Source organism: Schistocerca cancellata, chromosome 8 (assembly GCF_023864275.1).
Source record: "Schistocerca cancellata isolate TAMUIC-IGC-003103 chromosome 8, iqSchCanc2.1, whole genome shotgun sequence".
Lineage (NCBI taxonomy): Eukaryota > Metazoa > Arthropoda > Insecta > Orthoptera > Acrididae > Schistocerca > Schistocerca cancellata.
In genome coordinates this window covers 331687201-331713234 of record NC_064633.1, presented here as the reverse complement: position 1 = coordinate 331713234, position 26034 = coordinate 331687201, and the positions used below count along the sequence as shown (strand labels likewise).

The 26034-nt window shown below is 39.3% G+C and overlaps 1 protein-coding gene across 1 annotated transcript in view; it reads right to left on the bottom strand.

Annotated features, from left to right (window-relative positions):
- LOC126094836 (nucleolar protein 6) overlaps positions 1 to 26034 on the bottom strand; it is a 140467-nt gene that overhangs the window by 53537 nt on the left and 60896 nt on the right. Inside the window, exons 6-10 of the mRNA XM_049909433.1 lie at positions 25537 to 25843; positions 21538 to 21698; positions 21306 to 21426; positions 20111 to 20271; positions 8472 to 8587 (exon numbers count right to left, since the gene is read on the bottom strand). Coding sequence (XP_049765390.1) covers positions 8472 to 8587; positions 20111 to 20271; positions 21306 to 21426; positions 21538 to 21698; positions 25537 to 25843 — 866 coding nt within the window. The remainder of the gene's footprint in view (positions 1 to 8471; positions 8588 to 20110; positions 20272 to 21305; positions 21427 to 21537; positions 21699 to 25536; positions 25844 to 26034) is intronic.

The following is a 26034-nucleotide window of genomic DNA, read 5'->3' as shown; positions in this document are numbered from 1 at the left end:
TTCAGAGTACATATACTACCACAGTTGAACAGTCTGTAGCTACATTAAGGTAGAAGTCCTGTCAGTTGAAGTGGATGAGATGAACAAAGTAAAGGGGAAGAAGAAATGGAAGGGAGAGGTAAGAACTAGGAAAGGAAGGGACAACAAGAAGTGGGAGAGTAAACAGAAGTGATGGCATGTTGCACACTGCGAAAAGGGCAGAGAAGATGGGGGTGTGGGTGGGGGGTAAAACAAGACAGTGATGAATAGAAGACACTGAATTAAAGATACTGAGGTCAGTGGGATTGCAGGATCAAAATATGTGTTATTGGCCCAATTACCAGTAAGACTGCCATGAGATGTACTCAGCAACTGGATGGTCAACCTAGCAAGGACAAGTTTGACTCCCTAAAAGCAGAAGATACCAGTGAATACAACATGGTCAACTTTAACAGTTGATTTACATCTCAAGCCATCATTCCTCCTCCACCCCCATACCCCTCACATACCACACTAGAAAAACGTTACTGCTTCTTTAAATAGCATGGGTGAGAATTGCCCCTCAAATAAGTAGTTTACAATCACAATCCTCCTGGCCTGAGTCTCTATTAGTCCCTGCACCTCATCCTCCTCAGCCGCTGTCTCCTGTTCCCATACTCCTTTTCTCTCCAATTCTAATCAACTTCTTTACTCTGGCTCCACTTTAATCTGATTCAGAGATTTATGAGTCAAAGAATCTTTATACTGTTCTCTTTCAATGATTTTCCTCTTTCCTATCCTGCAACTCTTCCTTAATGCCCACTCCTCTTTTCTGAAGTCACCACAAGAAACACACCCTTACCCAAGCCTGCTCCAGCTCTGCCTAATGCTATATAAAGTAACTATTTCCTTCTTCTGCTGTCCTGCATTCTTTCAGCCCTTGCCCCTCCCCTCCCTTCATCACTCCTTTCTATTTTGCTTGTTCAATGTGGTCCAACCAACACGACCCATGTGAGAATGGTGAAACTTTATGCACAGTATAACTCTGGAGAAGAAATTAAGTTCATAAGCTCATCTGTCATGTTACAGCTTTTATATGCCTATGGACTGCACATCATCTCCATTACACGATGAATGGATAATTAAACTTGCTCCATTAACTGCTGCTTGCTTCTTGGCACTTATGCAAATCATTTCATATTTCAAAATTAAGTATGTTTGTTTGTTTTTTTTCTTGACATTGATATTACATTATGGCAGGGTTGGCCATGGTGTACCAAACCACACAGGAGCCCAATGTATGATGCATGTGGAGGCCAAGGTTCAGGCTTTCTCAGGTTTGATCAGTCCTTCTCGGAAGTACTTGGTACATCTGAAAATTTCATTTAGTTTGTGCTGCAGCATTTTTCGGTTGGCAGAACTCTTTTCAGTTTCACAGAATCATGGAGTCAGCACTGCTTATCGTTTGCTATTTGTAGCATGATAGGAAGGGCATTCACAGGTCCAGTTGCTGCTTACACAAAAAGAGGTAGTCCAGTGCTCTATCATCAAAAGCCTGGAAAAATCAATGGGAATGACAGAAACAAAGGATGAGAATTCTCAATATATATTATGCAGTTGCATAAATGACAGCTACACAAATTTGCTGTGAAACTATATTACAGCACCAAGCAGAAAGGATTTAGAGATTTAGTTGACAAAGAAAGAGCAACAAATTACAATGATCAACACATGGGATTCATTGTTCTGCACATCAAGAAGCAGTTTGCACTAAATTTGCAGGCATGGAGCACATGATGTAATTGTTGATATGCATAGTAAAGTTTCTGAAGTCACACTCATTATTTCATGTCAGTTGCAACAGTTTTCAGTGGAACTGAACGAGGAGAATGGAGACTTTATATATTACAGCAAAAGTATGTCGGTTAAGCCAAACGGCATGCTTGAAGCAATTTTTTGATTTTGAACCCACTATTGTTGAATTTATGAAGGAAAAAGGAGTATAGGAAGAAACATTAGAACATCCAGAATGGATTACAGACCTCACATTTTAAGAGGAGTTAATTACACAGTACCCACAGTGAGACACTGCAAGGTTACAAAGAACTTTTTTCTGATTTGATGGGAATGCATTAAAAAGAAAATCACATTGTCAAAGGGGAAAATTCTGACAAAAAACACAATCCAGTTAGCTAAGTTCACTGGCATTAAAGAAAATGCGAAGTTTGATATACTTAGTGTGGCCTTGAAAAAATTACAAAGATAGTTTTTTAAACATTTTGAAACACTGTCAGTCTTACACCTGCGTTCGAGACCATTTGCCGTTTCAGTTGAAAGCAACCCCATCATGTGCAGACGTAACTGATTGATGTGCAATGCAATTTCTGTTTTAAAGACAAATACTTTTATATCAAAACTGTCCAGGTCATATACATTATTTTTCTCAGCTAGAGTTTCCACATCTCCATAATGAGGCTGCAAAAGTGCTACAATATTTTGATCAACATGCATGTGTGACAACGTTTTTTTAATTATGAAACTAAATAAGCCACAATTATGTGGAAGACTGTGTGCAAAAATCTTTGAAACTGTCTGCATCTGTTTGTATGGTGACAGTTTGTACCAGAAAAAATTATATCTTCATGCACCAAAAATAGTTAAATAATAATGAAAACTTGTCTCGTCTGTGCTCTATGTTGTTGAGAAATATGAAATCAAGTCTTACGCAGTGTTAATCCATTTCCACTTCTTAAATACAGCACATTTGCAGTTTCCACCATCTTCAAGTTCAGACAGCATGGTGCGGCAGTGGGGAAAATGTGCAGCTAAGCTGAGGGTTATGACATGCAAGCCAGAACATGATTCAACAGCTGAATTCTTGGCCATCCCTGCTTTATGGGCAGCAGATAGTAAGACCAGAAGATCAATTAAAAAAATCGCTTAGCATGTTAATAAGAGTTACAAGCAATGAACACACCACATACATATAACAGAAAATAACAGAAGCTTTTGAATTCGAAGATCACTTTTACATGAGGGCCAGTCATAAATGTTTAATTATTACTTTAAAAAAATGAAGTTACATACTTAATTTTTTGCTTGTTTGTAGGCATATTTTGCAGCCCTTGTACATAATGAAATCCCATGCCACGCTACCACAGCATGCTGTCAGAGGAGCCAAAACAAAACGACACAACACACCACAAAAATATGGTATCATGCAATAATTAGTTTTCTCCATCTCAAGGGGAGCAATACCGCAATAATCCGTGCTGACTGCACAGCAACAATGCACCATCATACGACACAGTGGTTACGAGGAACAGATATGTCATAATGATGAGCTATGTGGCAGATCATTTCTCTGTGAACACTAGAAATTGCAAGAGAAGAGGAGGTCCTGGTGTCTGATGAATTGAGTATCACAATTGAGGCAGTAGTGGAAAAAGTGAAAATCAGTCAAGAAGCAATTTACAACACATTGAAATTTTGAATGCTGTTAGCCACAGGCTTCTGGGACTGCTTACAACCATTCAGAAAGCACACCAAACTGAGGCCAAAGAGGGAATGTTGCAGCTGTATCAGACCAAGCCAAATGACTTCTGTAACCAACCAATTATCATAGACGACAACAAAACTAAGGAGCTAAAAGATGTGAAAACACGTGGATTCAGCACCACCACGTAAGACAAAAGACCCAATTACCATCAAGTAATGTGATGCAGAGTGTTTTTTGGGACTACCACGGCATGGTGCTAGCAGATTATGCTCATAAAAGACAAACTATCACAGGAGCATACTACCAACATCTTCTGATAAGGTAACAGGAGACTGTCATAATGAAGTGTTGCAGAAAGCTGTTCAAGGTGGTGCTTTTGCATTTCAACATTCTAGCATGATCTGCACACTACACAGTCACACATGCTGCTTATTTGAGCTATCTAATTTTTCTTCAGCTTCCAATTTCTCCAGACATGGCACACAGTGACTTCTTCCTTTCTGCTTGGCTGAAGAAACTGTTGTGTGGCAGGTATATCCAGAATGACAGCAAGCTGATTTTCAAGATGAAACAATTCCTGAACAGCCAAGATGCAGACATCAATAACCAAGGGCTCCATCAAGTCATCCATTCATGAGAAAAAATTTTGTACTGAAGGCTGAATATGTAGAGATGCTTTTAACACCATCACAAAGCTTCATGGTCACAGCCTGAATTTTACACATTACATTCAAAAATTTACAACTATCTCTCACGAAACTGATATAAGATGGTGGATCACTCCACATTTATGGTGTAAGTTATTTGCAACAGTAATACTGAAGTAACAGATGATGATGATGGTAATGATAAACAGAAATATATGAGAAGGAGGTACGTATTTCAAATAAAGCAGGGATAAGGGAGAAATGGTACAGACATATGAAATGAAGTGATTGCAACTGCAAAACAAGTCAGAGGATCAGAAGAGTAAAGTGGCACTGAGAATGCACCTGTGAATATCTACATCTACATTACCACTCTGCAATTCAACCTTAAGTGCCTGGCAGTGGGTTCTTTGAACCACTTTCAGACTATTCGCTACCATTCCACTCTCTAACAGTGCATGGGAAAAATTGATACTTACATCTTTCCGTGTGATCTCCTATTTCTCTTATTTTATTATGATAATCATATCTCCCTGTGCAGATGGGCATCAACAGAATATCTTTGAATTTGGAGGAGAAAGTTGAAGACTGAAATTTCATGAAAAGACCTTGTTACAATGAAAACCAGCTTTGTTATAATGACTGCCACTCCAGCTTGCATATTATATCCAAGACACTCTCTAGAGTATTTCACAATAATATAAAATAAGCTGTCCTTCTTTGAACTTTATTGATGTTCTCTGACAATCGTATCTGGTAAGGATCTCACACCACACAGCAGTATTCTATCAGTGGACAGACAAATGTAGTGTAGGATATCTCTTCAGTGGATTTGCTGCATCTTCCTTGTGTTAGACGTCACCCACAGCATTATCTTCATAATTGTTCCAATTTAAATTGTTGTAATTGTAATCCCTGACAGCCTTTAGATTTGTGTGATTTATCATGTCACTGAAATTTAATGAATTCCTTTTAGTACTCGTGTGGATGACCTCATGCTTCTCATTATTGATTGTCAGTTGCAATCTTTCACATCAAAGAGATACTTTGTCTAAATCATTTTATAATTAGTTTTGATCTTCTTATGACTTTATTCGATGGTAAATGACAGAATCATCTGCAAATAATCTAAGTGGAAAGCTCAGGTTACCTCCTAAATCATTTATGTACATTAAAAACAGCAAGGGCCTAAAACACTTCCTTGGGGAATGTTGTTTTTCACTTTTGTTTTAATCAATGATTTTCCATTGATTACTACATTCTGTGGCCTTTCTAAGAGGAAATCTCAGATCCAGTCACACAGCTGAAGCAATATTCCATTGACACGCAGTTTGACTAGAAGTCTCTTGTGAGGAACGGTGTCAAAAGCCTTCCAGAAATCTAGAAATATAGACATATGGAATCAATTTGAGATCCACTGCTGATAGCACTCATTATTTCATGTGCATAAAGAGCTAGCCGTGTTTCATAAGGATGAAATTTTCTGAAAACATGCTGACCGTTTGTAAAATGGCTGTTCCCTTTGAGGTAATTCATACTGTTCAAACACAGAAGATGTTCCCAGAAATCTACTGCAAATCAATGTCAGTGATATGGGTCTATAATTTAGCAGATTACTCCTATTTCCTTTGTTGAGTACTGGTGTGACCTGTGCAACTTCCCAGTCTTTTGGTATGGATCTCTCGTCAAGTGAGCAGTTGGTTGGCTGATTTGGTGGAAGAGACCAAACAGCGAGGTCATCAGTCTCATTGGATTATTGGAGGATGAGGAAGGAAGTCGAGCATGCCCTTTCAAAGCACCCATCCCGGCATTTGCCTGAAGCGATATAGGTAAATCACAGAAAACCTAAATCAGGATGGCCGGACGTAGGATTGAACTGTCGTCCTCCTGAATGTGAGTCCAGTGTGCTGACCACTGCGCCACCTTGGTCGGTGTGAGCGGTTGTATATGATTTTTAAGTATGGGGCTGTTGTATCAGCGTACTCTGAAAGCTATCTTACTGGTATGCTATCTGGAATGTAAGACTTGCCTTTAGTAAATGATTTAAACTGCTTTGCTACACCAAGAATATCTACTCCTAAGTTACTCAGTTTTTCTCAATTTGAATTCTAGAATATTTATATTACCATTGGAATCATGCAGTGAAGATATTGATTGTGTCTTGCCACTGGTATATTTTACATATGACCAGAATCTCTTCAGATTATCTGTCAGATTTCAGGACAGAGTTTCACTGTGGAAGCTATTAAAAGCATCTTGCATTGAAATCCATGCTAAGTTTTGAGCTTCAGTACAACATTCACCATCATTGGTTCTGCAACAGTTATTGACCCATTTTGTGTACTGTGGGCAATCAGCACCATTTTTATTAATTTATTTGGTGAAAATCTCTCAAATGCCTCAGATACTATTTCTTTGAACTTATACCACATCATGTCTACACTTACATAGTTGGGAAAGAGTGAAAGCTGTCTCTTATGAAGATTACAAGCGAATTTGTATCTGCTTTTTTAAATAGATGTATTTTGCATTTACTTTTGGTGGATTTGGATGTTTCAGTGGTCTGTCTTGTGACAACAATCTTTTGGTCACTAATTCCTGTATCTGTCGTGATGCTCCCTATTTGCTCAGACTTATTTGTTGAGGTCAAGCATGTTTTCACAACCATTTACACTTTGGGCAGGCTCCTGAACTAATTGCTCACCATAATTTTTAGACAAAGCATTTAATATAATTTCTGCTAATCGCTGACTTCGATTTATTGGGAGAATTTTAGGAAAGTGTAGTTCATCTGTAAAGGAGACCACATATAGGATGCTAGTGTGACCTATTCTTGAGTACTGCTTGAGTGTTTGGGACCCGCACCAGGTTGGAATGAATGGCGACATCAAAGCAATTCAGAGGTAAGTTTTTTTTTTTTTTTTTTGGTTGTGGTTTTAGGGCGCAAAACTGCTATGGTCATTAGCGCCCAGCCCGTAACTTAAGACAGTAAAAAACTGAAATTGAAAACCAGCAGCAATGGAAACAAACTCATAAAATTGGAGAAACTAAAAGTAGAAAGAATGCTTAAAAATCCAGTACAGACAGGGGGTGGTTGTCCCAAAAAAAAAAAAACTTCAAATGACTGACGTCATTTCACTGTCACTAATAAACTGGAGAACGCGGTCGGCTGAGCGCGTGTCATCTGCTAAAATCGACGATAGATCAGGCGATAGCTGTAGACGGGAGCGTAACGGATTAAAATAGGGGCATTCAATTAAAAGGTGTCTGACCGTCCACGGCTGAGAGCAGTGGGGACAGAGTGGAGGAGGATCACCGCTTAAAAGATGTCTATGGCTAAAAAGACAGTGCCCTATCCGGAGTCGAGCTAAAATTACCTCCTCCCGACGACGCGTTCGGGAGGAAGAAGTCCAAGCGCAAGGAAGGGCTTTCACTTCGCGCAATTTATTACGGGGAAGTGTTGACCAATGTGCATGCCATAAATGAGCAACTTGGCGACATAAACCGCTCCGTAGATCGGTGAAGGGAAGCGACTGAATAGCTGGCCGAGGAAGAGAGACTGCAGCCTAGGCCGCCATATCGGCCGCCTCATTCCCACAGATACCAGCGTGTCCCGGGAGCCAGAGGAACGCCACCGAGACGCCCCCCAGGTGGAGCAAGCGCAGACAGTCCTGAATCCGGTGGACCAGAGGGTGCACAGGGCAAAGAGCTTGGAGACTGAGGAGAGAGCTGAGAGAATCTGAGCAGATAACGCAGAGGTAAGTTGCTAGATTTGTTACCGGTAAGTTCAATCATCATGCAAGTGTTATTCTATCAGCATGTAAGTGTTACAGATATGCTTCAGGAGCTCAAGTGGGAATCCATGGAGGGAAGAAGACATTCATTTCAAAGAACACTACTGAGAAAATTTAGAGGAGCCACATTTGAAGCTGACTGCAGACAATCCTACTGTCACCAACACACATTTCGCATAGGGTCCACAAAGACAAGATACAAAAAATTAGAGGTCATATGGAGGCATATAGATTGTCATTTCTCCTTCATATTATCTGTGAGTGGAACAGGAAAGGAAACGACTAATTGCGGTACAGGGTCTTCTCCGCCACGAACTGTTCGGTGGCTTGGGGAGTATGTACGTAGATGTAGAGATGAAATGAGAAGAAAAAAATGACTATATGACAACTGAATAGTGTGTGTACTATTTCATGAACCATCATGCCTGCTGTAAAATATATAAGTTTAAAAAACTGTCAACTCTATTGCAACACGTCTTAGATACCAACTGCAACATCATCTGTGTGTTAGGTCACATCAGGCTTACATAAAGTTAAGAGTCCTAATGTTTTAGATAAAAAGATTTCACTCACCAGAAGATGTGGTCATACTGACGATAGAAAGGCATACGAGTCATAAAAAGAACTTGGAAACTGTTGACTGAGTTGCTGTCAAGAAATTTAATGGCCAGTTCTGCTTCACTTTTCACCTGAAAGAAACAATGAATTTATGTGGCCTTCACGTAATGTTCTTATGTCATGAAACTCATTCGAAACATTTAGTTCCGATAATACTTTGAGAACAATTCAGATCTAATTTAGTAAAAACAATGATACTCTAACAAATATCCTGAAATATTCTACAAAAAAACTACACTCAAATACAGAAAGCATAGTAAAATGTGTGAGCGCTCTACTGGGCATTGCATACAACAAATGCTATTCAAATGTTTCAAAAATATAGACACAGAAGGATATAGTTTCCAACAGAAAATGAGGCAATGAGCATTTATGCCTTGCTAAGCAGAGATATACTAACAAATTAGCATTTTCTACAGATAACCTCAAAATATGCAGAACTTAAAAATTACACAGTCTAGGATATTGTATCACACATCTCATCCTAATGGGATCCAATGATAAAAAAACAAAGAGAAATGGAATATCCTTCTTTAATCTTAGTAGTGATTGTTAATGCCATACTGAAACGTATTCAGATAAGAGCACTTATCACAGCACAAAGTTCACTGCTTAAGAGTAGTAGTTGTACTAGCAAAGAAGCAAAACATCCACTCTCCAGACTGCCAAAGTCACTAGTCTGATGGCTGGTTGGAGTCTGTTTTGCTCAACTGTAGAACTGCACGAGTAGGCATGCAGATTTTGAACCACTCTAAACCTCAGGCTCTTAAAAAACATTTACAAGAACTTCAACAGCTGACTATTCCCGATGAAAATCACACAACATTTACACATGTGGTTAATCACGGAACTTCCGGCCTATTAAAAGAAAGCAGCATGAAGCATTCAAACTCTACTTATACATAGGCCAACCAGGTTTTTTAAAACACTATTGCTTTTTCCTTACGAAAACATTACCACACAGGAAAAAATACATATTTGATAAAAATGACATTTTTTCTTAAATCCAGTTTAAAGGGCAGAAGTAGTACAATCATTCCATTATTTCAAAAATTCCAATCATCCATTTTGTGGGTGGGAGTTGCACACGGATACCTCATTAGCATGAGTACTGCTCGCAAAAAGAAAAATAGGAAAAAAAAACCAGCAAGACTCTGTGTTGAAGTCCTAGTCTAGCACAGATCTACATCCACAACTTTAGTCTGCATTCCACTTAGAGTACATAGTGCAAAGAACTTCATATCATTTTAGTCACTCACTGTCCTATTCCAATCACATATGTTGTGAGGGATTAATGACTAACCGAATAACTCCTACATGCCCTAATCTCTGTCATTTTATTTCCATGATCCCTACAAGATACATACAGGGTGCTTCTGGAAGAATATTAAATATTTTCAAAGTTGGTAGTACGGAGTAATTCACATAAAACATTCCTTCAAATGTTAGTCCTACTTTTAGTGGTCACAGAGATATGACTTCACTTGGCATATTGGTATTCCAATTACTATGGGTTTACTTATTGACTCACATTTTTGTTTTGAAGTTCAAGTTGTGCATGAGTTTACATAATTGAATTTTTCAACTGTGATTGCAATTTGTTGGCCAATTCTAATGTAGTATTTAAGCATGCCACACACATTCACACATGCTGAGTATGTCAATATGGTATTTGTGTACTGGTTTTGTAACGAAATTCCACTACTGCTTTTAGACAATACAGTAGACGATTCAAGTTGGCACCATGTAGGGGCACAAGTGTGCGTGTGTGACAGAGAGGAGCAGTCCCCACTCTATCCTGTCACAGGGTAATTCCAAAAGCTACGAAGTGAGTATGATATCTAAGTGATCCCATATTTCATTAAATCAGGCAATGACAGTTATTTCCTTTAGGTTACAGTGCTGTCAGCAAGCTGCATGAAAGTGTTGTCAACTCCCTGACCACTAAGAGTGGTAGTGGTAGTGGTGGTGGTGGTGGTGGTGGTGGTGATGATGATGATGATGATGTTCTATACTCCTAGACAGAGCATAGGGGACGATGTGGGAGACCCGCACTGCCGTACTAGGCGAGGTCCTAGTGGAGGTAGTTTGCCATTGCCTCCCTCCGACTGTAATGGGGAAGAATGACGACGACGACGACGATGATGGCGACACAATACCCAGTCATCTCAAGGCAGGTGAAAATCCCTGAGCCCACCGGGAATCGAACCCGGGACCCCGTGCTCATGAAGCGAGAACACTACCGCGAGACCATGAGCTGCGGACCACCTTTAGAAAATAACAAATCTTGTAACAGCTCTCTTTTAACAACTCCCCAGCTAGAATACTCATGTGTATACACTTTCCGAATATCATTCAGGGAATGAAAATTGCATTATAATGTCTTGTAGATGCAAGTTCATTATATGAAGAGTATAAACTCAGACTGGGAAAGGATAGGACATAAAATTGACCTTGTCCTCATCAAAGCAACAATTCCAGCATTTGCCTTATGAATTTAGGGAAAACAAGTAAAATCACAATCCATATGGGTAGGCGAGGATTTAAACAGCCATCCTAGCGAACACAAATCTTAAAGTGTTACCACTTCACACCAACATCCCTTCAATGCTTGACTAATAAAAATTGTAAATAATGCTGATGACAAACAGCCTGAAAAAAGCTTTTATTTAGAGGCTGATTCACTTTAAGAGCTGTCTTTCAAATCTGCTTAGCATAGCCAGTACACATGTAACCTTCAACCTCTCTCTGCTTGTACTACAGCATTAATTAACAGCATCATACACCGTGTCACAACACAATAAAAAAAAACAATCATAAAGGAGTACTACAGAATCCTATAAACACTCTAAACAACACCATACTTGGTTGCAAACAGTGTGCTGAAGGTATGCCCAGATTTATGATGAAGTACCTAGTATTATGCTTTTTAGTGTGGTTTACAACAAGCCAATCCTCTTGAAGTATTCTCTCAGGCTGTGTTCTTTATTATGACATAGTTTATGATCTATTAATACTGTATGTACGGGTTGTATGTACACTATGTGATCAAAAGTATCCGGACACTGGCTGAAAATGACTTAAAAGTTCGTCGCGCCAACCATCAGTAATGCTGGAATTCATTATGGTGTTGGCCCACCCTTAGTCTTGATGACAGCTTCCAATCTTGCAGACATACATTCAATCAGGTGCTGGAAGGTTTCTTGGGGAATGGCAGCCCATTCTACACGGAGCGCTGCACTGAGGAGAGGTATCAATGTTGGTCAGTGAGGCCTGGCATGAAGTCGGCATTCCAAAACATCCCCAGGGTGTTCTATAGGATTCAGGTCACAGCTCTGTGTAGGCCAGTCCATTACAGGGATGTTATTGTCATGTAACCACTCCGCCACAGGACGTGCATTATGAACAGGTGCTCGATCATGTTGAAAGATGCAATTGTCATCCTCGAATTGCTCTTCAACAGTGAGAAGTAAGAAGGTGCTTAAAACATCAATGTAGGCCTCTAATGTGATAGTGAAACACACAACAACAAGGGGCGCAAGCCCCCTCCTTGAGAAACATGACAACACCATAACAACACTGCCTCCGAATTTTACTGTTGGCACTACACGTGCTGGCAGATGATGTTCACCGGGCACTTGCCATACGCACAAGCTGCCATCAGATCGCCGCATTGTGTACCGTGATTTATCACTCCACACAACATTTTTCCACTGTTAAATCGTCCAATATTTAAACTCTTTACACCAAGCAAGGGGTCATTTGCCATTTACCGGCGTCATTTGGCATTTACCGGTGTGATGTGTGGCTTACAAACAGCTGCTCGACCATGAAATCCAAGTTTTCTCACCTCCCGCCTAACTGTCATAGTATTTGCAGTGGATACTGATGCAGTTTGGAATTCCTGTGTGATGGTCTGGATAGATGTCTGCCTATTATACAATACGACCCTTTTCAACTGTTGGCAGTCTCTATCAGTCAACAAACTTGGTCGGCCTGTACGCTTTTGTGCTGTACGTGTCCTTTCACATTTCCACTTCACTATCACATTGGAAACAGTGGACCTAGGGATGTTTAGGAGTGTGGAAATCTCGTGTACAGGCATATGACACAAGTGACACCCACAATCATCTGAGCACGTTCGAAATCCGTGAGTGCCACAGAGTTCCCCATTCTGCTCTCTCAAGATGTCTAATGACTACTGAGATTTCTGATGTGGAGTACCTGGCAGTAGGTGGCAGCACAATGCACTCAATATGAAAAACGCATGCTTTTGGGGGTGTCCGATACTTCTGATCACATAGTGTACATCTGCACTTTAAAATGATTGAACAGTTTAAACTGGCCAATAATGTAGATTAAAACATTTTGTTTAAAATAAATTGATGTTTTTGTTGTGATCTTCAGTCCTTAGATTGTTTTGGTGCAGCTCTCCATGCTACTCTATCTTGTGCGAGCCTCTTCATCTCCAATAACTACTGCAACCTACTTTCTTCTGAATCTGCTTACTGTATTCATCTCTTTGTCTCCCTCAACAATTTTTACTCTCCCACTTCCCTCCAATACTAAACTGGTGACCCCTTGATGTCTCAGAATGTTTCCTATTAACTGATCCCTTCTTTTGGTAAAGGTGTGCCAAAAATTTCTTGTCTCCCCAATTGTGTTCAGTACCTCCTCATTAGTTATGTGATCTACCCATCTAATATTCAACATTCTTCAGTAGCGTCACATTTTGAAAGCTTCCATTCTCTTTTGTCTGAACTGTTTATCATCCATGTTTCACTTCTGTAATGGCTACATTCCATACAAATACTTTCAGAGAAGACTTCCTAACACTTAAATCTATTATCAAAGTAAAAAAAAACTCTTGTTCAGAAATGCTTGTCTTGTCACTGCCAATCTACATTTTATATCCTTTCTACTTCGGCCATCACAGTTATTTTGCTGCCCAAGTAGCAAAAGTCATATACTACCTTCAGTGTCTCGTTTCCTAATCTAATTCCCTTAGAATCACCTGATTTAATTCTACTACTTTCTATTATCCTTGTTTTGTTTTTGATGGTGTTCATCTTCTGTTCTCCTTGCAAGACAATATCAACATCATTCTACTACTCTACCAAGTCCTTTGGCTGTCTCTGACAGAATTACAATGTCATCAGCAAACCTCAAAAATTTCATTTCTTCTCACTGGACTTTAACTCCTACTCCAAATTTTTCTTTGGTTTCCTTTACTGTTTGTTCAGTGTACAGATTGAAGGACATCGGAGACAGGCTACAACACTGTCTCACTGCCTTCACAACCACAGCTTCCCTTTCAAGGCCCTCTACTCTTATAACTGCTGTCTGGTTGCTGTACAAGTTGTAAACAGCCTTTTGCTCCCTGTATTTTACCCTTGCTACCTTCAGAATTTCAAAGAGAGTGTTCCAGTCAACCCTGTCAAAAGCTTTCTCTAAGTCTACAAACGCTAAAAATGCAGGTTTGCCTTTCTTTAACCTATCTTCTAAAACAAGTCAGTATTGCCACATTTGTTTCTATATTTCCCCGGAATTCAAACTGATCTTCCTCAAGGTCAGATTTTACCAGTTCTTTGATTCTTCTGCAAAGGATCTGCGTTAGTATTTTGCAACCATGACTTATTAAACTTATAGTTTGGCACTTTCATACTTGTCAGCAACTGCTTTCTTTGGAATTACAATTATCAAATTATTTTCAAATTCTGAGGATATTTCTTCTGTCTCATATATCTTGCTCTCCAGACATATATGTTTTGTCATGGTTGACTCTCCAAAGGCTATCAATAGTTCTGACAGACTATCGTCTACTCCAGGGGACTTATTTCGACTTTGATCTTTCAGAGCTCTATCAAATTCTTCTCATCTTCATCCTTATACACTACCCTTTCTATAATCTTGCCTACTAGTTTATCTCCCTTGCACAGACCATCCATATACTCCTTCCACCTTTTCCTTTCTTTTGTTAGTACTGGTTTCCCATCCGAGCTCTTGATATTCATACAAGTGGTTCTCTTTTTCCCAAAGGTCTCTTTAATTTTCCTGTAGGCAGTATCTATCTTACCCCTAGTGAGATAAGCCTCTACAGCCTTACATTTGTCCTCTAGCCATCCCTGCTTATCCATTACGCATTTCCTGTCAATCTCATTTTTTAGACATTTGTATTCTTTTTCCTGCTTCATTTACTGTATTTTTATATTTTCTTCTTTCATCAATTAAATTCAGTATCTCTTCTGTTATCCAACGATTTCTACTAGCCCTCATCTTTTTACATACTTGATCCTCTGCTGCCTTCACTATTTCATCTCTCAAAGCTACCCATTTGTTTTCAACTGTTTCCTTTCCTCTGTTCTAGTCAACTGTTGTCTAATGCTCCCTCTGAAACTCTCAACAATCTCTGGTTCTTTGAGCTTATCCAGGTCAAATCCCCTCATTTTCCTATCTTTTTCCAATTTCTTAAGTTTTAATCTACAGTTCATAACCAACAAATTGTGGTCAAAGTTCACACCTGCCCCGGAAGTGTCTTACAATTTAAAATCTGGTTCCTAAATCTCTATCCTACCATTATATAATCAATCTGGAACCTTGTGGTGTCTCCAGGTCTCTTCCGAGTATACAACCTCCTTTTATGATTCTTAAACCATGTGTTAGTGATTATCCTCTGTGCAAAATTCTACCAAGTGACTTCCTCTACACAACGCTGGTGACTACTCTGAAGGACAGTAACAGGTGCAAACATGTAACTCTTTTATATCAGTTGTGAAAAAATAATTGCCACTATTTAAGTTCCAACACTCATAGGTGAAAGCCTTAAAAGTGAACATAGTACCAGCGCCAGTTCACCGTGAAAACTGTCAAGTAAATCACAACAATTTTACGTACATAGTCATGGTAGATCAAAGTAACATTATGTTTAATACCTGGACTTTCATTTTTATTATTTTATTAGCACATTACACTGCTGCCTGATGCGTTGCTTAGCTTAGATCCCCCGCATACACAAAGCCCCCTGCCAGTAAGTGCACTGCTGGCAACTAGTGTGTTGCTTTGCAGACAGTCTTTATTTCACAGACAAACTTTGTAAAGTAGACTGCTCCAATATACACACCTACTGATGTAAATGCTATTTGGTAGCTGCCCACTGATGTGTACTGCAGTCCTGGCCCATTTAGGGGGACCCTACATTTCTCAATGCTGTTGTTGTTGTGGTCTTCAGTCCTGAGACTGGTTTGATGCAGCTCTCCATGCTACTCTATCCTGTGCAAGGTTCTTCATCTCCCAGTACCTACTGCAACCTACATCCTTCTGAATCTGCTTAGCGTATTCATCTCTTGGTCTCCCCCTACGATTTTTACCCTCCACGCTGCCCTCCAATACTAAATTGGTGATCCCTTGATGCCTCAGAACATGTCCTACCAACCGATCCCTTCTTCTGGTCAAGTTGTGCCACAAACTTCTCTTCTCCCCAATCCTGTTCAATACTTCCTCATTTGTTATGTGATCTACCCATCTAATCTTCAGCATTCTTCTGTAGCACCACATTTCGAAAGCTTCTATTCTCTTCTTGTCCAAACTATTTACTGTCCATGTTTCACTTCCATACATGGCTACACTCCATACAAATACTTTCAGAAATGACTTCCTGACACTTAAATCTATACTCGATGTTAACAAATTTCTCTTCTTCAGAAACGCTTTCCTTGCCATTGCCAGTCTACATTTTATATCCTCTCTACTTCGACCATCATCAGTTATTTTGCTCCCCAAATAGCAAAACTCCTTTACTACTTTAAGTGTCTCATTTCCTAATCTAATACCCTCAACATCACCTGACTTAATTCGACTACATTCCATTATTCTCGTTTTGTTTTTGTTGATGTTCATCTTATATCCTCCCTTCAAGACACCATCCATTCCGTTCAACTGCTCTTCCAAGTCCTTTGCTGTCTCTGACAGAATTACAATGTCGTCGGCGAACCTCAAATTTTTATTTCTTCTCCATGGATTTTAACGCCAACTCCGAATTTTTCTTTTGTTTCCTTTACTGCTTGTTCAATATACAGATTGAATAACATCGGGGAGAGGCTACAACCCTGTCTCACTCCCTTCCCAACCACTGCTTCCCTTTCATGCCCCTCGACTCTTATAACTGCCATCTGGTTTCTGTACAAATTGTAAATAGCCTTTCGCTCCCTGTATTTTACCCCTGCCACCTTTAGAATTTGAAAGAGAGTATTCCAGTCAACATTGTCAAAAGCTTTCTCTAAGTCTACAAATGCTAGAAACGTAGGTTTGCCTTTCCTTAATCTTTCTTCTAAGATAAGTCGTAAGGTCAGTATTGCCTCACGTGTTCCAGTATTTCTACGGAATCCAAACTGATCTTCCCCGAGGTCGGCTTCTACTAGTTTTTCCATTCGTCTGTAAAGAATTCGTGTTAGTATTTTGCAGCTGTGGCTTATTAAACTGATTGTTCGGTAATTTTCACATCTGTCAACACCTGCTTTCTTTGGGATTGGAATTATTATATTCTTCTTGAAGTCTGTGGGTATTTCGCCTGTTTCATACATCTTGCTCACCAGATGGTAGAGTTTTGTCAGGACTGGCTCTCCCAAGGCCGTCAGTAGTTCCAATGGAATGTTGTCTACTCCCGGGGCTTTGTTTCGACTTTCTTTCAGTGCTCTGTCAAACTCTTCACGCAATATTGTATCTCCCATTTCATCTTCATCTACATCCTCTTCCATTTCCATAATATTGTCCTCAAGTGCATCGCCCTTGTATAGACCCTCTATATACTCCTTCCACCTTTCTGCTTTCCCTTCTTTGCTTAGAACTGGGTTTCCATCTGAGCTCTTGATGTTCATACAAGTGGTTCTCTTATCTTTAATTTTCCTGTAGGCAGTATCTACCTTACCCCTAGTGAGATACGCCTCTACATTCTTACATTTGTCCTCTAGCCATCCCTGCTTAGCCATTTTGCACTTCCTGTCGATCTCATTTTTGAGACGTTTGTATTCCTTTTTGCCTGCTTCATTTACTGCATTTTTATATTTTCTCCTTTCATCAATTAAATTCAATATTTCTTCTGTTACACAAGGATTTCTACTAGCCCTCGTCTTTTTACCTACTTGATCCTCTGCTGCCTTCACTACTTCATCCCTCAAAGCTACCCATTCTTCGTCTACTGTATTTCTTTCCCCCATTCCTGTCAATTGTTCCCTTATGCTCTCCCTGAAACTCTGTACAACCTCTGGTTTTTTCAGTTTATCCAGGTCCCATCTCCTTAAATTCCCACCTTTTTGCAGTTTCTTCAGTTTTAATCTACAGTTCATAACCAACAGATTGTGGTCAGAGTCCACATCTGCCCCTGGAAATGTCTTACAATTTAAAACCTGGTTCTTAAATCTCTGTCTTACCATTATATAATCTATTTGAAACCTTCTAGTATCTCCAGGGTTCTTCCATGTATACAACCTTCTATCATGATTCTTAAACCAAGTGTTAGCTATGATTAAGTTGTGCTCTGTACAAAATTCTACCAGACGGCTTCCTCTTTCATTTCTTAGCCCCAATCCATATTCACCTACTACGTTTCCTTCTCTCCCTTTTCCTACACTCGAATTCCAGTCACCAATGACTATTAAATTTTCGTCTCCCTTCACTGTCTGAATAATTTCTTTTATTTCATCATACATTTCTTCAATTTCTTCGCCATCTGCAGAGCTAGTTGGCATATAAACTTGTACTCCTGTAGTAGGTGTGGGCTTCGTATCTATCTTGGCCACAATAATGCGTTCACTACGCTGTTTGTAGTAGCTTACCCGCATTCCTATTTTCCTATTCATTATTAAACCAACTCCTGCATTACCCCTATTTGACTTTGTGTTTATAACCCTGTAGTCACCTGACCAGAAGTCTTGTTCCTCCTGCCACCGAACTTCACTAATTCCCACTATATCTAACTTTAACCTATCCATTTCCCTTTTTAAATTTTCTAACCTACCTGCCCGATTAAGGGATCTGACATTCCACGCTCCGATCCGTAGAACGCCAATTTTCTTTCTGCTGATAACGACATCCTCTTGAATAGTCCCCGCCCGGAGATCCAAATGGGGGACTATTTTACCTCCGGAATATTTTACCCAAGAGGACCCCATCATCATTTAATCATACAGTAAAGCTGCATGTCCTCAGGAAAAATTACGGCTGTAGTTTCCCCTTGCTTTCAGCCGTTCGCAGTACCAGCACAGCAAGGCCGTTTTAGTTATTGTTACAAGGCCAGGTCAGTCAATCATCCAGACTGTTGCCCTTGCAACTACTGAAAAGGCTGCTGCCCCTCTTCAGGAACCACATGTTTGTCTGGCCTCTCAACAGATACCCCTCCGTTGTGGTTGTACCTACGGTACGGCTATCTGTATCGCTGAGGCACGCAAGCCTCCCCACCAACGGCAAGGTCCATGGTTCATGGGGGGTCTCAATGCTATGACACAAATTTAGGCTGTCACATCCTAGATTGGCACAGAACCTTTGAAGTCTTTCGTTCAATCTTCCACTTGACTTACAAGCTGAGGGCCATGATTATAGTTAAACAACAGTGGTATTCTCAACCTTCTCTGCCAGTAACTGGAATGATGATCCCATTATTGCATCTCTCAAGAAAATGTATTGTTCCTATAGAATGAAAAAGTATGAAAAATGTGTTGCACTACGTATATAATATCAGCATTTATTTTCTCATTCAAGCCTTCAGGATATTCTTCAATTACAAATGTATCACATATCTTGTATACAATAGTGAACACCACGTACCTGTTGTTAATTTACTCCGATGAAGTGCTGAAAAATCTTTTCTAAAGCTCATAATACTGTGATGATCCATACTTTAATCATCCACAGCTCTTCACACAATAGCTACTTTTTGAGATCAATGTCAATAATCACATATTTCATTTATTTTTCATTAGTTCTCACTCCATTGGCTAGTTCATTCTACAGTTTCATACCTTTCTTCTAGTTGAGAATTGAATTATGTGCCTGTTACTAGTCAACCTTCTTTTTCATTGGTGAAAGTCAGTTTCCCATCAAACAAACACATAAAATTTCAGAATTTCTCACAGAATTTGCATGAGAGCATCTGACTGATTCTAATCTTTGCAACACTACATGTCAATGAGAACTACAATCATAATAAAGTCTGGCTACTATTATAATAACTTAAGAAATGCACTAAAAACATTACTGACAGGTGTAACCACAATTTGTGAGTGTCTATGATGTTAAAAATCTACTAAGAGCGAGAAAACTCATGGTGTGTACACAACACAACAAGCAGGGTCATCAGGAAAAATGTGTGCAGTGCATAGTGCTTTTATTGCTATGCAGTCCTTTTCAGATCAAGCATTACAGTAAATTACACAACTGCCTCCAAAACACCAAATACATTACACACTGCAAAGTGCTAAACAAAATCAGGAGCATTAATTATTTAGCTAACTGTACATATTCTGTATTGTTCAAATAAACATAAATCATAATTTAAACATCCTATTTTGCTCTAGTAAACAAAAACACATGCAATTAATTACCATCTGGAAGGTCTCCTTTGTCATATCGGCACAGATGTTACAGAAACCAGAAATATCCACAAACACAACTTCATAATGTTCATGGTATTCTGATAATGTTGGTACATTATCAGCATCAGCTGGTGTTAAACTAATACCATTGGTGGTCCAGTCAGCCTGTGCTACAAAAGAAAATATACACTATTAAAAACTCTATATGAGCTGAAAGTTGCAATTTATGAATTAAATTTGTCTTATATACTGGGTTTGTCCATAAAGTAAAGAGACTGGGTCTGCTAAAAAGAATTTATTGATCCAGTTGGTGCATATTGTTAAAATTGCTAACATAGTCTCCTTGGGTCCCAATACACCACTGCCAATGCAATTTCCATGTTGCAAAGGCTCCCAGCAAGTCAGCTGACTTAATCTCTTTCACAGACACTGTGACAGCCCACTGGATGGCAGGAACATCACCAAAATGGAGACCTTTCAGGCTTCTCTTCAGTTTTGGGAATAGAATTAAGTCTGATAAGCTTGTATCTGGAATCTACAGTGACTGCAGCAAGGTTGCAATCTCTATCCAGGCAGGTAGGTGGTAGCAATGAAGGTAATTTGGGCCGGAGTGATGTCATGGTGGAGCTTCCAATGATCGACAGGCTCTGGTAGTTCCAATTTGATGGTTCTGTGCAAGTGCTCTTTAATGTCTTTGTAGAAAATGGAATTGACGTTTCATCCCAGAGGTACAAATGCCTTGCATTTTTCACTTCGGCCACATTTTTATCCAAAATATTCATTGAAGGGCGTCCAGATCGCTCCATGTCTTCAACAGTCTCCCGTCCGTTGCTGAACTCATTGAACCACAGGAAACCTGGGCCCATAACAGGGTGTCATCTTTGTAAGCCTCCTTAATCAGAGAAAGTATCTCAGAAGCAGTTTTGCCTAGATAAATGCAAAATTTAATCGTGTAACAAGCTCCAGCAAAAGTTTCATTTTTCACATTTTCTACTGTGACTCAAAAACAGCTTTTGTGTCATGCATGATCCTCACAGTGTCAAAGCTCAGACACGACTGCTGCCTGGTGTGTTGTTTAGTTTAGACACCCAACACAAATCCCCCTGCTGAGGAACACACTGCTGGCGACTGGAGTGCTGCTCGGTGGCTAGTCTCATTACTTCACAGACAAACTCTGTAAAGTAGGCTATTTCACCATACATACCTAAACTGTTCCAGACGTAACGTGCTATTTGGTAGCTGCTCATTGAATTATTCAGTCGACGCATGTTGAGAAGGTACGCAACATACATGGTCATAATAAAGCCAGAGAAGCCTCCAAAACCCTATGGAATGTATTGAATATGTAGACAGATCAAACAAAACAGAAGTGACTCACAAATGCCAACATAATATTTTAAATGAAAAACAAGTTTCAGACAAATATCTAGCCATACCTGATCAAGTTCTCTTTGCCGAAGCCACACCTTCAATAAAACAATCCCATCACGAATGTTACTATGTGTCTCCAGTAACTGCACAAGATAATCGTTGTAACTTAAGGCAGCAACATCTCTGGCAATGCTACTATTGTAATGAGGGGTTGGCGTTCCGGCATCTATATACAACAAACATAAACAACAGCACACATTATTTAACTAGAAGTTCCAGTTTTGGCACATATGTTGTCACACAAAGATGAATGTTATATCTTGTTATGAATTCTTTCAATTGCGAACAGCACTCAGTGATACAATGCCTGTCAGAATCAGTTCTACTTTTGTCCAGTGTTGTGGTTGAAAAGAGGAAAAAGACATTCTCTGAGAAACAAGTGAGGAAATAATGTTCTCTTGAGCTGTAGAGATGCATTATACTACTTTTCTACTTTGGGAAGATTGATACCTATTGTATATTTCAAAGACAAATAGCTGCAATGAGCTGTGAAGGTGGAGTTTCAGTCAGGCCTAGATAGTTCACTTAATGTGACCATTGCTTGTGAAAGGCAAAGGTTCAGACTCATTCCTCATCTATCCGAGTGTTTAATGTCAAGAAATATCATAATAGTGCTGCTGCAACGCTACATTCTGCTGCTGAGTGTAAGATTCCTTCTGGAAATGAAACTTAGAATGTGGCTAATCATCCTCCACAATATTCTGTCCCTTAGCAGTGCTAATTTAGTGTGGTATGCAGGTCAGCTTCTGCAGAGTTTGCAAAGCAGGGGAAAGTTACCGACTAAATTGAAGCTGTGACGATGGGCCATGGGCAGTGCCTGAATGATCTGTCAAATAAGAACAAACACTGTCCATGAAAGGCAAGAGTCCAGTTCACATTCCAATCCAGTACACAGTTTCAATCTGTCAGAAAATTTCATAATAGTGCATACTCTGCATTAAAATATTCATTCTGATATTCATTCACTGTTTAGGAGAAAACTGTATAATAAACTCACAGCAGTCTCTGAACAAACATTAAATACAAACTGAGAAATTCCAGCAACACTCTTTAAAATAAAATAGCTCTCAATTGCCAATGCTGGAGAATAATTGGAGTGAGAGAAAGGCAGCAAAAAGATATTTAAGCAGGTACAGGAACCTACTCTGATGAAAGACAGTAGAAATCGACAAACAAACAAATGAAATATCACATACAGAACTATCAACTGCAGTAACTAACAACTACTTCCTTAGGTCACTGTCTATGAACAGGAGCACGGAAATCCTTGAGAAACAGAGAACAACGCAAAGTCCAGGATGGAATAACAATATGAAACATAGAGATGGTGTTGAATTGTGGACAGACACAATGAAAAGATTCCTCCACTTCTAGCTTTCACACAGAAAAGTCCTTCAGAAGCAGAAAACACACACACACAAGCATGACACACTCATACATGCTTATTGTCTATGGCTTCAGTCAGCAGTTGGGCCCAAGCAGCTGCAGGCAGTAGCTCTCTCTCTCTCTCTCTCTCTCTCTCTCTCTCTCTCTCTCTCTCTGTGTGTGTGTGTGTGTGTGTGTGTGTGTGTGTGTGTGTGTGTGAGATTTCTGCTTCTGAAGAAGGACTTTTTGTCTGAAAATCAAAAGTTAAGCAATCTCTTCATTGTGTAAAGCCAGCTGTACCGTCTGGTGAGCAAGATGTATGAGACAGGCGAAATACCCTCAGATTTCAAGAAGAATATACAAATTCCAACCCCAAAGAAAGCAGGTGTAGACAGCTGTGAAAATTACCGAACTATCAATTTAGTAAAAATACTGACATGAATTCTTTACAGACAAATGGAAACAACTGGGAGAAACCAACCTTGGGGAAGACCAGTTTGGATTCTGTATAAATGTTGGAACAGGTGAGACAATACTGATCCTATGACTTATCTTAGAAGATTGATTAAGGAAAGGCAAACCTACGTTTCTAGCATTTGTAGACTTAGAGAAAGCTTTTGACAAAGTTGACTGGAATACTCTCTTTCAAATTCTGAAGGTGGCAGGGGTCAAATACAGGGAGTGAAAGGCTATTTACAATTTGTACAGAAACCAGATGGCAGTTATAAGAGTCAAGGGGCACGAAAGGGAAGCAGTGGTTGGAAAGGGAATGAGGTAGGGTTGTAGCCTATCCTCGATGTTATTCAATCTATACATTGAGAAAGCAGTAAAGGAATCAAAAGAAAAATTTGGAATAGGAATTAAAATCCATGGAGAAGGAATAAAAACCTTGAGGTCTGCTAATGACATTGTAATTCTGTCAGAGACAGCAAAGTACCTGGAAAAGCAGTTGAACGGAATGGACAGTGTCTTGAAAGGAGGATATAAGATGAACATCAACAAATGCAAAACGAGGATAATGGAATATAGTCTAACTAAATCAGGTGATGCTGAGGGAATTATATTAGGAAGTGAGACCCTTTAAGTAGTAAATGTGTTTTGCTATTTGGGGAGCAAAATAACTGATGATGGTTCAAGTAGGGAGGGTATAAACTGCAGACTGGTAATGGCAAGAAAAGCATTTCTGAAGAAGAGAAATTTGCTAACATCGAGTATAGAATTAAGTGTCAGGAAATTTTTCCTCAAGGTATTTGTATGGTGTGTAACCATGTATGGATGTGAAACGTGGATGATAAATAGTTTACACAAGAAGAGAATAGAAGCTTTCGAAATGTGGTGCTACAGAAGAGTGTTGAAAGATTAGATGGGTAGACCATGTAACTAATGAGGAAGTACTGAATAGAATTGGGGAGAAGAGGAATTAGTTGCACAACTTGTCTAGAAGAAGGGAACGGTTGGTAGGACATGTTCTGAGGCATCAAGGGATCATCAATTTAGTACTGGAGGGCAATGCGGAGGGTAAAAATCATAGAGGGGGACCAAGAGACAAATACATTAAGCAGATTCAGAAGGATGTAGGGTGCAGCAGTTACTTGGAAATGAAGAAGTTTGTACAGGATAGAGTAGCACAGAGAGCTGCATCAAACCAGTATCTGGACTGAAGACCACAACAACAACAACAACAACAACAACAACAACGACAACGACAACGACAACAAAGTTCATTTAAGCAATGAACTGGTACAGCCTGTTGTTTGGAAGTTTGTTTTCTTTATGTGGATGTGTTCTGAAGTGGACAGCCACAGTGTATCTACCAGCTGGGACAATAATAACAGTCTTATTATGTTCACAATAATTGCAGCTTGCACGATTTGTTCCACAGAGTCAGGTCCTGCCTTGGAGATATGTGTGACCTGTGGAAGAAGGATGGCCATGACAACCACAATGATATCACAGGATCAAGGGAGAAATTGTTATCTGTGATACTCAAATGGAATCTGTTAAATTGTACAGACTTTTTTTGGATATAACCCATATTAATATATTTGTGATTTTCCAAGTAATAAGCAATCTTTGATATGCACAGTCATTGTAAATGAGAGTTTAATATACAGCACCTCATTTCCGAGAGGTGTTGTATTTATTTCAAGAATCTGGATACTGGATTGTACTCTTAACCTCCAGGAATAACTGCAGTACTTTCAGAAACCCTGGTCTGACAGAGAGATATTGGGGAGTGTGAAGAAATAACATAGTGACAAAATGAATAATATGCAACCATAACTCCAGAGTTAGCTTTACATCACTACTTAATATCATGAAATTAGCAATGGAACTTAGCAGCTTTCAAATTGTAACTAACTTTGGAATTCATAAGAACAAAATTACTGACATTTGATTTTGTAGAATATATATCTTCTACTCAAATGAAAATTATTTCCATTAGTGATATGCAACACACTTCCCATTTATTATACTTGGCCTCCCTGTTTTGAGTAAGCAATTATCTTACGTAGTGTCAGTGTTATATTTACAGGATATATGTCACTAAATCAATCAAGAATTTTTGACAATGGTACCAAGTATAAATGGCTATTATCCGCAACTACTGCAACAACAAAAAATTTATTAAAACTTACCACTATCAGTACCATCAGAGTCACCAAAATACCACGATTGCCTCACATTGTTTTTTGAAGGTGAAAATCGAGTCATCTTCAAAGATGTTGATTCGGCTGACAAATGCAACAACACAGTTACATGTTTGCTTAATTTACCAGCTGGCTTTAGTTTTAATACTGGTTTCAATGTATTGCCACACCATGTATGGAACATCACTTCCTCGAGTAAATCACTCTCTTGTAAATATGAAGCCAAGTATGCAAGGTACAAGGCACGTTTCTGATGATACCTCTGGTTCAAGTAATCAGTTTTTAGGAAGCATGCCTACACTTGCAAAACAAGAGAAATGTCATAATTAGTAACAGTTAACTGAAAACACAAAAAAATGTATAGTAACAGAAATTAAATCAGAAGAATGACTCCTGATGCACAACATGCAGCAAGTGTGTAGATGCAAGATTCAAAGAAAACAAAAAAAATGTTGGAAATGAAGGCTCAAATGGCTCTAAGCACTA